Below are 13,283 nucleotides of genomic sequence, written 5' to 3' on the forward strand. Positions count from 1 at the left end.
TCTCTCTCTCTCTCTCTCTCTCTGACAAATAAATAAAATCTTAAAAAAATAAACAAAAAAAGGAACGCTGGACTTTTGCGGTCTGGGTTGAGGGCTTGGAGTACTGTCCCTTGGTCTGTCTCAATTTGAGCTATTCTAGGCCCCTTGACCTTCCCTTATGAATTCTAAAATCAACTTCTCAATTTCTACCAAAAAAAAAAAAAAAAGCCCTCTGAGATTTTGATCGGAATTGCATTGAATCTGCAAACCAATTTGAGGAGCAGTGACATTTTAACCTGATCGAGAGTATTCTGGCCCAGCATCTCTCTCCATACACAACAATACTGTATAGTTTTAGTGTATTTTTCCTTAGAAACCTTATGTCTCTTTTAGTTTTTTTAAGTCACGTTAATGTACTACCTATTAAAAATCGAATTAGGAAATTAAATTCTAAAATAAAAGCTGTGCCTCAGGTGTTAGAAATCATTTGGAATGTCCGCTGTGTCCACCCCACGGCCCGGGAGCCAAGTCCACACGGGGCTGATCCTTCACGGGAGAGGCCCCCCCCATCCCCTGGGGGTCTATCTCCCTCTCTCTTTCTGCGGAAACCCCTCTTTCTAGCTCTCAAGGCAATCTCTTCCTCCTCTCTTGCCCCTGGCTGTGATGTAAGAACAGAAGTATATATCCTCCCTCATTTATTTTATTCATTGAAAAGATGATCAGGCTCCTTACTCTTTGTGAAGTATGAATGTCTTAATAAAAATTAAAAATGTATAAACGGAAGGTTTTCTAATTCACTTTTTAAAAAAAATCATAAATTCAGTGGCTTTTTATATGTGTGTGGCCCTCACATAGCTCTCCCCTTCCTGCCCTTTGTCCTGAGTGGACTCCTTAATAGAAAAAAAGAAAGAAAGAAAGAAGTTCCTCAAATGATTTTGCTCCCTTCTTCCTCTTCTTGGTGAGAGGGAATTGAAGGAGAACAGAGCGGTTTCTGCATGCTGTCTTCTACCTTCCAACGCCAGGGAAGTCACACAAATCTGGAAAACAGCAATTCGTTAACTGCAGGAAGAAACTGCTGTAATAAACCTCAGGAAGTGCTTTTTCTGAGAAGCCAGGGGTGGGATCGGGAAAGAGTTGGGGAGGAGGCGGCAGGTCGGAGAGCTACAGCACCAGGCAGGGCTGACCACCCATCTATTTCACGGCCACGGCAAGAAGGTACTGACCATTCCCCCAGCCGGTGGCTACAGCTCTGCCGCAGGAAACTTGGCGAGTCCAGGAGCAGGACTAAGCCACCATTCGCTGAATTTGGAAGTCACTGCAATGGAAGACTAAGCCTGGTGTTCCGTCCCTTCTCTGCAGTTTAATGGCTTCTGTGTTTTGAGGTTCACTTTCCATGCCTGTAAAATGCTGATAATATGCCCATTCTACCCATCTCACAGGCTTGTTACGGAGGTCAAAGCACAGGTAACCAGCAGGGCACACTAAGAACACAGTAGCAATAGTTAGAGGTCTCGTTTGGCCCCCAGCTCACCTGATCTGAATTACTGCTCCGGCAACTCAACTCAACTTAACTCAGCTTAACTTAATGAGCTCAAGGGGAGGAGCCCAAAGGCCCTAATTCAGTGCCCACCCAGGTGCTGTTCTCGCAGCCCCAGTTGCCTCACAGAGATGGGCAGCTAGGCCAAAGGGAGGCAGGGGGAAGCCTTGTGTGTGTGTGGGGGGTGACTTAGGGTAGGGGGAGAGGGTCAATGTTGTTTCATCCCCTGCTGGAGGCCCCCCTCCAGTGACAGGGGATAAGATTGTATTTTAACTCGTGGCTGTAGGCATTTTTGTCTTTCACAGGCACCTTCCTCCATTAAAAAAAAAAAATTATATTTTGCAACTCCATTGTATAAGCAGGAATGTATTAGAGTTATATTTATATTAAAACACTTCTTTGACTTAAAGTTCCTTTTTATTCTTCAGATTACAAAATAACTTTCTTCATGGGCCCCTAAAAGTATCATGGAGCCTGGCACTGTGCTTCCTGTGTCTAATGGACAAGTTGGCCCTAATGGCAGTCAGCCACACAACAGCCTAAGGGGCCAAGGAGTCTGCTGCGTTCTGCTCTGAGTTGCCCAGGCACTGGCCTAGGAATAGGACCAAGAGCACTACCATGTCTCAGGTGCCAAAATGAAAACACTCTACAGGTATTTGTGCATTCTCTTCCAAAGCGCAACCAACAAAAAAGAGATGAATTGGACTTCGTTGAAATTACAAACTTGTGTGGCAAAGGACACCATCAAGAAGTTGAAAGGCAATTCACAGAATGGGAGGAAATATTTGGAAATCATATATCTGATGAGGATCCAGAATATATAAGGAGCTCTTATGACTCAACAGCAAAAAGACAACCATTTTTTTAAAAAATAGGCAGAGGACTTGAATAAATATTTGGCCAATAACCACATGAAAAGATGCTCAACATCATTAGTCATTAGGGGATTGTAAATCGAAACCACAATGAAATATCACTTCATACCCAGTAGAATAACTATGATTAAAAAGACAGACAATAATAAGTGTTGGTGAGCATGTGGGGAAGCTGGAACCCTCACACGTGAGTGGAAGGATTGCAAAATGATGCAGCCACTTTGGAAAGCAGTCCAGCAATTCCTGGAAAGGTTGCAAATAGAGTTACCATGTGATCCAGCAGCAATTCTATTCTTAGGTATAGACCCAAAGGAAATGAAAACATGTTTACACAAATACTTATATGCAAAAGTTTATAGCAGCATTATTAATAATATCCAAAAAGTAGAAGGTATGCAAATGTCTATCAGCTGATGAATGGATAAACAAAATGTGGTATATCCATACACTAGAATATTTGGCAGAAAAAAGAATGAAGTATGGATGAAACTTGCTACAGTATGGATGAACCTTGAAAATGTCATGCTAAGTGAAAGAAGCCAAATATGAAAGGCCACATATTATATGACTCTATATCTATATATACGAAATGTCCAAAATAGACAAATCTCTAGAGACAGAAGTAGATGAGTAGTTTCAGAGGGCCAGGGGAGTTGGAGGAAATAAGAGTGACTGATAATGGGAAAGGAGTTTCTTTGTAGGGGTGCTTACAAAGTTCTAAAAGTCGGGGCGCCTGGGTGGCACAGTCGGTTGAGCGCCCGACTCTTGGTTTTGGCTCCGGTCATGATCTCAGGGTCTTGGGATCCAGCCCCGAGTCAGGCTCCATGCTCAGCGCAGAGTCTGCTGGAGATCCTCCCTCTCCCTCTTCCTCTGCCCCTCCCACTTGTGCTCTCTCTCAAATAAATAAATCTTAAAAAAAAAAAAAAAAGAAAAAGCATTGAAAAAAAGTTCTAAAACTCGAGTGTGAATACTTGAATAGTTGCACAATTCTGTCAGTAGACTAAAGACCATTGAATTGTACACTTTAAACAGTTGAATGGTACGGTGTAGGAACTACATCTCCATAAAGCTGTTATTTTAAAAGCCCTAGGAAGCAGGTGTTTTAGTTTCTTGGAGCTGCTGTAACACATCCCCACAAACTTGGGGGTTTAAGACAACACAAACTTATTCTCTCACAGTTCTGGAGGGCAGAAATACAAAATCAGTACCACTGGACCGAAACCAAGGTGTCCGCAGGGCCACACTCCCTCCAGAGGCCCCAGCTCCAGCCTCTCCAAGCTTCTGGGGGCTGCCGGCATCCGTGGCCGTGGCCGCATCACACCCATCTGCGAGGCCAGCATCTTCAGAGGTCCCTCTGTTTCATCTTCTCATTGCCTTCTCCCCCTGTGTGTCAAATCTCCCTCTGCCTCTCTTTTAAGGACACTTGTGATGGCATTTAGGGCCCACCCAGATAATTCAGCATAATCTCTCCATCTCAAGATCTCTGACTGATCACATCTGCAAAGACCTTTTTTTCCCATGTTAGGTAACGTTCACAGGTTCCAGGAATTAGGACCTGATATCTGTGGGGGCTGCTATCAGCCCTCTACACGTGGGGTCAGGATCGCTGTCAGAGATGGGGAAATGGAGGTAGAAGGTGAAGCATCAACCAGTTCTCAGGGTCACATCTGCCAGGCTGTGTCTGTCTGGCTTGCTCTGAGGCCTCCAATCACTGGCCTTGAAGAATACCTTCCTGACAGAAAAAGATCCAGCCCTGTACCTGACACACATGAATCATAAGACCAGGACCAGCTTCCCAGGTATGTAATCTGGGCAGTCACACAGGGCCTGTGCTCAGAAGGGGCCATGCTTGGTTTAATGCTCTGCTGTCACCATCTTGACATTATATTTTATTTTATTTTATTTTTTTATTTATAGGACATGTGAACAGGGGAGGGGCAGAGGGAGAGGGAGAGAGAGAATCTGAAGCAGACTCCATGCTGAGCGCAGAGCCAGACATGGGGCTCGATCTCATGACCCTGAGATCATGACCTGAGCTGAAATCAAGAGTCGGATGCTTAACCGACTGAGCCACCCAGGTGCCCCACCATCTTGAAATTCTTAATCATTTTTGGTAAAGGGGCACTGCATTTTCATTTTGCACTGGATCTGCAAATTATGGAACTGGCCCTGCATGTGACTTTGGGCAGGAAAAGGAGCCAATGAGATGAGGTGGGTGGAAAGGCTGCCCTGTGCTCTGGCCTCCCCTCAGTGCCAGGCTCCCTGACCCCACCAGCTATCCTCTCTGCTTGGAGCTCTTCCTGACCCCCAACCCCAGCTAGCTAACTCCTCGCCCCCAGGCTCAGCTCAAAGCAGACTCCTAGCCCTGAGCAGAGTTCTGGTTGCATATTCTCAAAGCACCTGTCGCTGTTGGTAATCCTCTATTTGTCTGCGTGAGCCTTAAGAAGGGTAACCCCTAGTAGGCTATCAGCTCAGCAAGGGCAGGCGTGGGTCTGTTGGGCTCACTGCAGTGTCCTGTGACACAGTGAGCCCTGCATGAATCTTTGCTAAATGAGTTCAAGAGCTGGGAAGACAGCTGGGATGTAACAGTCATCAGGTGCAATGGTGATGCCTGGACCATGGCGTCGGATTCTTTCTCCATGGCTGGCCTCAGCACTGAGCTGGACTCCTGGGGGGCAGATGGAAGGCCAGTGTCAGCCCCTAGTCCTGTGAGGCAAGATACGGCCCCGAAGGGAGGGCAAGCCCAAGGCCAATGCAAGTGCCCAGGGCCTGAGGAGTCCACAGGAGTGAGGGAGGAAGCACATCCTCTTGCATGAGAGGCGGTTTGGGTTGGAAGTGGGCTGGGCCAGGCATCCTGAGAGGCCCCTGGCAATCACCTCTGCCTGCCTTGTTAGTAAATAGAAATACCTGACAGCCGGTTACATTTGAATTTCACATAAGCAACAAGTCATTTTGTCGTAGATGTAGGTCCCAAGTATTGCACGGGACATACCAGAACAGGATTTGGTCTCCCTGAAATTCAGATGTAAGTGGGCATCCTGTAGTTTATCTGATAGCTGTCACTTCAGGACCCCTCTGTTTCAGGAATGCTTCTGCTAAACTGGAGTCATGTGTAGAAAGACCAGAACGTTTGGGGCGTTAGCAGTGGATTTCCCCATTTTTTAAATTTTTCAGGTGATTTGAGGGGACACAATGGAAAATGGGCACTAAATGGGGCTGCAGATGGGAGGGAGTGTCAGAAACATAGGTCCGGCCCAGGACCAGGAGGTCAGCAAAGACGCCTCGCTGCAGAGGGATGGCCTCTCTCTTCCCTAGCAGGCACCCCACTAAACACCAGGAAAGACAAAGGCCTGGCCCTGCCCTCAAGGGGTCTGGAGGCTGATTTATCAACAGATTATTTAGCAAAGAGTCAGACATGCTGAGAGAAGCTCCCCCTAGAAGAGAGAAGATGAGAGGTGGCCTCCCCTGGATGTTCCTCTCTCGTTTCCCTCATCAGTCTAAGGTGGAAAACCAGATCTACCTCCATGACCAGTGCCTTTATCCGTCTTCTTGACAATTGATTTTATCCTCTGACTTCTTCTTCCCAGTTTTGAATCATCCACAGATTTTATCAGATGGTCACCAGGGTCCTCATCCAAGTCATTAATAAAAATATTCGGTAGATTAAGATAGAGCCCTATGGCACTCTACCAGAAATTTGCCTCAATCTCAAGTGGACTCCCCGCTGAGTGTGGAGCCCAACACCAGGCTCGATCTCAGGACCCTGAGATCATGACCCGAGCCGAAATCAAGAGTCAGACACTTAACCGACTGAGCCACCCAGGCACCCCCGCCCTGGGCTGATCTTAATCAAAATCCTTTTGTTGGGGCCCCTGGGTGGCTCAGTCGTTAAGCGTCTGTCTTCGGCTCAGGTCATGATCCCAGGGTCCTGGGATCGAGTCTCGCATTGGGCTCCCTGCTCAGCGGAGAACCTGCTTCTCCCTCTCCCACTCCCCCTGCTTTGTGTTCCTTCGCTCGCTGTGTCTCTCTCTGTCAAATAAATAAATAAAATCTTTAAAAAAATCCTTTTGATATAAATGTTTAACAAGCTACAAATTCCCTTCCTCTGCTATCATGTATCCCACACATCTCCATGAGGATGTGAGGCTTCTTTTTTTTTTTTTTAAGATTTTATTTATTTATTTGACAGAGAGAGACACAGCGAGAAAGAGAGCACAAGCAGGGGGAGCGGGAGAGGGAGAAGCAGGCTTCCTGCCGAGCAGGGAGCCCGATGTGGGGCTTGATCCCAGGACCCTGGGATCATGACCTGAGCCGAAGGCAGACGCTTAACGACTGAGCCACCCGGGCACCCCGGATGTGAGGCTTCTTTGTGAGGATGTCCTAGGTGCTTGATCAAATCCAGAGGTACTAGCGAACTATACATCCATTAGATGGCGGCCACTCTCGATACTATCCTAGCAGCAGTGGCAGCAGATAACAATAATAAATAATGGTTTTTTTGTCTCCACTCTCCTTTTTCTGTCCTTTCTATCCAAGATGAAGTAAACTTGGCTAAAATGAGAGGAAACCTTAATTGGTTTATCATAAGTTCAAGGAGGAATTACCCTGCCAGGAACAACTCTTGCAGGGGAGGGGTGGGAAACGGTCATGGTTTATCTAGAAATCAGCAAAATGAATTTTAGATACAAAAAGTGACTGGTTTAAAGTACAAGCAGTTTCCAGCTTATCATCAGATGGTTTTGATCCAGGAGTTTGTTTTTATGTTGGCTGTTGAGCAAATGCTAACTGTAGTCAGAAAACAGTCTGACAAACACTGATTAGGTTCTCTGCTCGGCACCCACAAGCCATTTATCCACAATGAGGCTGAAATCATAACTGGGCCTCAGGTCTCTTCAAGCTCCCAGGCTTGAGCCCCTCTTAATTCCAGGGGAAGATCTGGTTGTTTCCCTTCCCTGCAGGTGGGACCCACGAGGGAGCTGCCTGCATGCAGGGATTACTTTTAAATCCACAGTCTATAACTTAAAGACATTGTTAATCGGGCATAATCCCTTCGTTTGGGGGACTTCCCAGCAGGAACAGTGTCCCCATCCCTCACATCACCCCATCCGCGGCTGTAGACTCCCACCTATAGAGTTCCAGAGCCTCACCTGGCCTGGGAAAAGGTGGCGGCCATTTCTCTCACCTGTTTTCTTAAGCCCCCAAAATGTTCTGACTTTAGAAGGTGGGGGAGAGGGGCGCCTGGGTGGCTCAGTCGGTTAAGCATCTGCCTATGGCTCAGGTCATGATCCCAGGGTCCTGGGATCGAGCCCTGCATCGGGCTCCCGGCTCCGTGGGGAGCCTGCTTCTCCCTCTCCCTTTGCCTGCCACTCGGGCTACTTGTGTTCTCTCTCACTCTGTCAAATAAATAAATAAAATCTTAAAAAAAAAAAAAAAAGAAGGTGGGGGAGATAGGGAATTCCAAAGCCACAGATCCCAGGGGCCTTGATATCTACCCTCTACAAAACTCCAGCAGATTATTTAATAGGTATGTGAAAACTTCATGATATGTCTAAGCATCCTCTAAAATCTTTTCCTAGCGAGTGATGTTGGCTCACACAGTGTGCAGAACCTCAATAAAGGCTGTTGAAACAAACAAACAAAATTATGAAAGGGACCCAGACCTCTGCTGTTGGGAGTTAGAGAAGGGTGGAGAACGGGGAGTCGGGGCCAGGCCTGACAGAGCTGCCTGTGAGGGTCACGCCCAGGAAAGGTCAGGCCAGGTATTAAGGACAAGACACGGCCTGGGTCGGGAGTAGAGGAGGAGTGCTCAGTGCAGGGACTGAGAGGGGGCGCCTGGCACCCAACAGGCAGGTGCAGATCAGAGCAGAACTCTCCCAGGTGCTGGCAGAGGGCACTTGCAGCTTCCAGGCATGAGGTGGAAATGACCAGAAACCAGCAGGATCTTCTAAAAATAAGTCAGGACAAAGCGAACCTGGTTTCTTTTGTTGTCAGGGTTACGAGATTGTTGCAACAGTAATATACTGCAGGTACAGGTCTGAATTTCAGCAAGACATCTGACCAGGTATGTCCTGGGGTCCTCGTGGAGAAGTGTTGGTATCTGCAACGTATGGGACAATTAAATCAAAAGAGCTTTGACCAAGGGCAATTCAAAGGGCATCTCTAATGGACTGAAGATGCCACTTTCAGACATCTGAAAAGACAGGTGTCTTCCTCCCACTGCTGGTCAACTTTATGGCTGGCTCACACCTGACTCTCGAGAGCATGCTGCTTGGATGACACAGCACTGGGAGGGATAGCTAAGGGGCCAACCGACAGACTCAGTGGTCAAAAGAGTGTCACTAGGAGGGAGCGATGGGCCAGGCTATGGTCCATCATAGAAAGTTAAGCTCCTGATCTTAGTTCCCAGAGACCACTTCACATGAATATTCTGTTTTGCTGCCTGAAGGATGTGACTAAGTTAACTGAATTTTACTTTCTTTCTGAATTACAATTTTTTGTTTCATGCTGAACAACTAAAATTTAAAAAATGAATTTTTATGTAAAAAAATGAATTTTTATGTGAAAAAAAAAAAGTGGAACTTTTACAAACACAGGATGAGGGAAATGTCAATTAACAGAACAGTGCATGGGAAAGACTGATGAGTTGGAAGGAGCCTGGCCGTCAACATTGCAGGCCACATGAACAGAGGTAAGGAGTTCAGAAGAGGGAAGGAGACAGCCCCACTGCAAGTTGTCACGCAAGCTCGGTTACATGGGTGACACCCAGACACATGTAGACACGTGACAAAAATGCTAAGGTAGGAGCTTCACACCACATCCTGAGAGGAGCATTTGAAGGAAATGGGAATGTTAAGATTAAGAAAGAAGATCTGGGGAGCATCTGATAATTATCTTTAAATAATTGCATTGTTTTTATGTGAAAGAGAAATTGGACTTTTTTTCTGCCTCCGGGTAGAAATTACAGGGAGGTATATTCCAGTTAGAACTGTGCAACCAGCCAGTGAGGACAAGTTTTAGGAGGGTTTTTAAAGACAGCTGAGAGAGAGAGAAGGAGGTGTTTCTAGATGGCTTCAGAGACTCCCCTGGGCCGATGTTGGGCAAATACAGCCCCCAGCAAGGGCAAGTGTGCATGCTCATTCCTGAGGACTCCGGCAGCCATGTAGGCCACACCTCCTCTCTCTAGGGGGAAATTGTGCCCCCTGAACATCTCTTCATCTTACTCATAAATATACTACTAAGATGGCAAATACTGGTCAAAACCAACGCCATGGGTCAGAGCAGTGTTCCTGCTGATTACCAGGGCTAAAGACAAAGGAAAAGGAAAGAAGAAAGTTGTCATCCCAAAGGTGGGTAAGGGGCCTCTGTTACTCATGGGCTGGGATCACAGTTCTGGCTCGATGCTAGAAGGACCATGATGTTGTTCGAGGAGCTCATGGATGACCAGCCAGCAGCAAGAAAATGTCGTGGAAACTTGAGCAGATCAGTCTGACCACTCAAACAGCAAGCACGACAGGAACTAAAACAAAAAGGAAAACAAAACATAGCCTAGGAGCTCCCAGTCTTCATTCCCTGGAGGTGGGGTGCGGGGCGGAGGGTGGCGGTGGCAGAATGACAAAGCCCCCACCCCCCCGATTGAGGAAGAAAGGGGCCCATCTGGGAGTGAGCAAGACTGGCTAACGTTGGGAGGGCTGGCCCGAACTTGATTTTGAGGGCGAAGCCTCCATACTGGGATTTTCTCTGCAAAATGAGATATAATTCTCCCCTCAGAGTCTCCTTGAAACAACCTTCAGTGAAGCCCTGCATCATTTTATTTTTTTATTTTTTATTTTTTAAAAGATTTTATTTATTTATTTGACATAGACACAGCGAGAGAGGGAACACAAGCAGGGGGAGTGAGAGAGGGAGAAGCAGGCTTCCCCTGGAGCAGGGAGCCCGATGCGGGGCTCGATCCCAGGACCCTGGGATCATGATCTGTGCCGAAGGCAGATGCTTAACTGACTGAGCCACCCAGGGGCCCCAAGCCCTGCATTATTTTAAATCGATTTGGAGAGAGGTTTCTGCTAAAATGTATGGAGCATTTAGCATGTCTCATTGACCGTCTCGTTGAATCCTGTGAATCAGAGGCTACTAGTAATCTCATGTTACAGGAGAAAAACGAGACTCTCAGAGAGCTTAGTACACTTGCCCAAGCTCCCACAGCCAGTTTAAGTGGTAAAGCCTGTTGGAATCTCAGATGCCTGACTCCCAAGGCCTGAACTCCTTGAGCAAACACCTCTAGAGGAAAAACATTTCAGGGTTTCTTGAAATGCCCCCCCTCAAATAGGAAAATCTTTGGCTTTGAACAAAGACCAATGGGGTCAAAGTCTGAAAAAGGTGAAAAACACAGAGTATGAAATATTTATTCACCAAGGTTATTCTAGGATGTAATCCTTCAATTTGTTCTATACAACTGTCTGAACGCTTCCTGTTTCTTTATAGCTTCATTACCTGGACAGATACATACAAATAAAAAAAGGCAGCCAAGTTGGGGTATGAGAACATGCATAGGAAACAGTGCTTCTAGATAGACATGAGATCCATGTGATTTAGAACCAAGCTGGGAGCCTGTATAAATTTTCAAATATTGAGACTGTGAGGATGCATGTGGCTTTCCAAATGGATCCCTCACAAACCTCAAGGATCTGCTTTAATTAGAGCTGTTTAAAACATCACCAGTTGCCCAGAGAAATAAAAAGCATGGGTTCACACAAAACCCTGCACATTGATGTTTGCAGCAGCTTTATTTGTAACTCCAGCTTTCCCCAAAAAAGCTGGAATCAGTCCAGATGTCCTTCAGTGGACGAAGGGTTAGGTAAATGGTGGTACATTCATACTATGGGATATTTCTCAGCAATAAAAAGGCACAAAATGGAGGCACCTGAGTGGCTCAGTTGGTTAAGCGGCCAACTCCGGATTTCGGCTCAGGTCATGATCCCGGGGTCCTGGGATCAAGCCTTGTGTCCAACTCTGCTCTTGGTGGGGAGTCTACTTGAGGGTTCTCTCTCTCCCTCTGCCCCACCCCCATGCACTCGTTCGCTCTCCCTAAAACAAACAAATAAATCTTTTTTAAAAAAGAAACAAACTGTTTGCAACAAATTGAATGAATCTCCAGGAAAATATGCTGAGCGAAAAAAGCCAATTCCCCCAAATATGATTCTACTTCGCTAACATTTTTAAAGTAACAACATTTTATAAACGGAGGACAGATTAGCGGCTTCCAGAGACTGCAGATGGGGGCCGGGAAGGAAGTGGGTACAGCTATGAGAGGGTGGGCCCCTGTTGTGCCAGACGTGCATCTGGACTGTGGCGGCAGATACATAAACCCACAGAGGTGCTGGCTGCGCACACACCAACACAAAGTATACGTGAAAATGGGGAAATGAAATAAGATTAAATAAGATCATGGGTTGTATCAATGCCAGTGTCCTGGTTGTGCTATTATACTACAGTTTTGCAAAATGTTACCACTGGGGGAAACCAGGCAAAGTGTGCAGGGATCTCTCTGAATTATTTGTTACAAATGCATGTGAATCTACTGTTACATCAATCAAAATTTCTGTTTTTAAAAAATGGACCAGAGGCATCTGGGTGGCTCAGTCGGTTAAGTGTCTGCTTTTGGCTCAGGTCGTGATCCCAGGGTTCTGGGATCGAGTCCTGCATCGGGCTCCCTGCACAGCAGAGAGCCTGCTTCTCCCTCTCCCTTTGCTGCACCTCCTGCTTGTGCTCCCTCCCTCCCTCTCTCTCTCTCTCTCTGTCAAATAAATAAAATATTTTTTAAAAAATGGACCAGGTCCTTGCTGCTGAAGCTCTGGTCGTCTGTTCTGACACAGTTGTTGGGGGATGACTGCATTCGGTGGCCCCTCTGGCCTCCAGCCCTCCAATTTTCCTGATGTCTTATGGGGAGTGACACCCTTCAAGGTGGTTGAGGGGGGAGTCCTTTATGCGAAAGCCCTCTCTTTCTGCTGGTCCCACAGGCACAGAGTGAATCAGGGAGGACCAGAATGCCCTCCTCAAAGAGGCTTATTCTTGTTCCAAGAGGAAGAGGGGATCTGAGCTGCATTTGGCAAGACCATGTCTGTCACCATCTGCTTCTCCCTAACGCTGGGGCTCCCCTGGGATCTAGGGCTTCAGGCCACTCCACTGACAGAAAACATGAATCTTCACACTGCTACTTAGAACCTGAAAACAACTTGGAAATACTCCCCCGGGGTGACAAGGAGCAAACATGCTCCAAATAAAGGGACATTCCTGGTGGAAAGTGAACAGAAACATTTTGAGACCTAGGAAAATCTTGGATGTTCAAGGAGGTAAAGGAGGATTTTTTGAACATTATTCTAGAGATGCATTGAAATGCCCCAGCTCCTCAGTGGAATATTTCCCTCCCAGATAATTTCATGATCAGTTGCATCAGAAAATTAACCTCATGTGGACCTCTGGGACAGGAAAATGGAAAAATGTGAGGTGTCCTTAGTCCCTTCTTCCCCCATAGGATGAGACCAAAGAGCCACCCCTTAGGCTGGCTTATAGAGACAGTCCCTGAGGTTGGCTGTGACTTACTCGAGCAGCCAGAATGGGGTCTGCTGAGCCTGGCAGTGTCTCAAGACTTCCTGGCCAGCGAGCTTCCTTCACTGTCTCTGGGATCCCCACTTACGTGCCTCCTGTGTCCTCACATCCAGGACCTGGCATGGCATGTGTGATGGCAGGCCCAGGGTGCTCTGACCCAGGCACTGGCTTCTCAAGAGTGACCCGAGGGCTGGGCCAACCCCAGCAGAGACAGCTCTCACCAGGCCCCAGCTGACATCCTCTGAAACTCACATGAATGTGGAAGTGACTGATGATGACACAGTGGGCCT

At 46.9% G+C, this 13,283-nt stretch overlaps 1 protein-coding gene across 8 annotated transcripts in view; it reads right to left on the bottom strand.

The window, feature by feature from the left end:
- Positions 1 to 13,219, bottom strand: part of PECAM1 (platelet and endothelial cell adhesion molecule 1) — a 71,204-nt gene extending 57,985 nt beyond the window's left edge. For 5 of the 8 annotated variants that reach the window (XM_027624805.2, XM_027624810.2, XM_027624807.2 and 2 more), the window contains exon 1: positions 8,363 to 8,377. Coding sequence is in view for 1 of the 8 variants with exons in the window: in XM_027624809.2 (XP_027480610.1) it covers positions 13,086 to 13,121 (36 nt within the window). In the remaining 7 variants the exon portion in view is untranslated. Of the gene's footprint in view, positions 1 to 8,362; positions 8,378 to 12,987 lie in introns of those variants that run through there. The other 3 variants (XM_027624811.1, XM_027624809.2, XM_027624813.2) reach the window with 3 other exon arrangements.
- Positions 13,220 to 13,283: the final 64 nt, after the last annotated feature.

The sequence above is a fragment of the Zalophus californianus genome, chromosome 16 (genome assembly GCF_009762305.2).
Source record: "Zalophus californianus isolate mZalCal1 chromosome 16, mZalCal1.pri.v2, whole genome shotgun sequence".
In the NCBI taxonomy this organism is placed as follows: Eukaryota; Metazoa; Chordata; class Mammalia; order Carnivora; family Otariidae; genus Zalophus; species Zalophus californianus.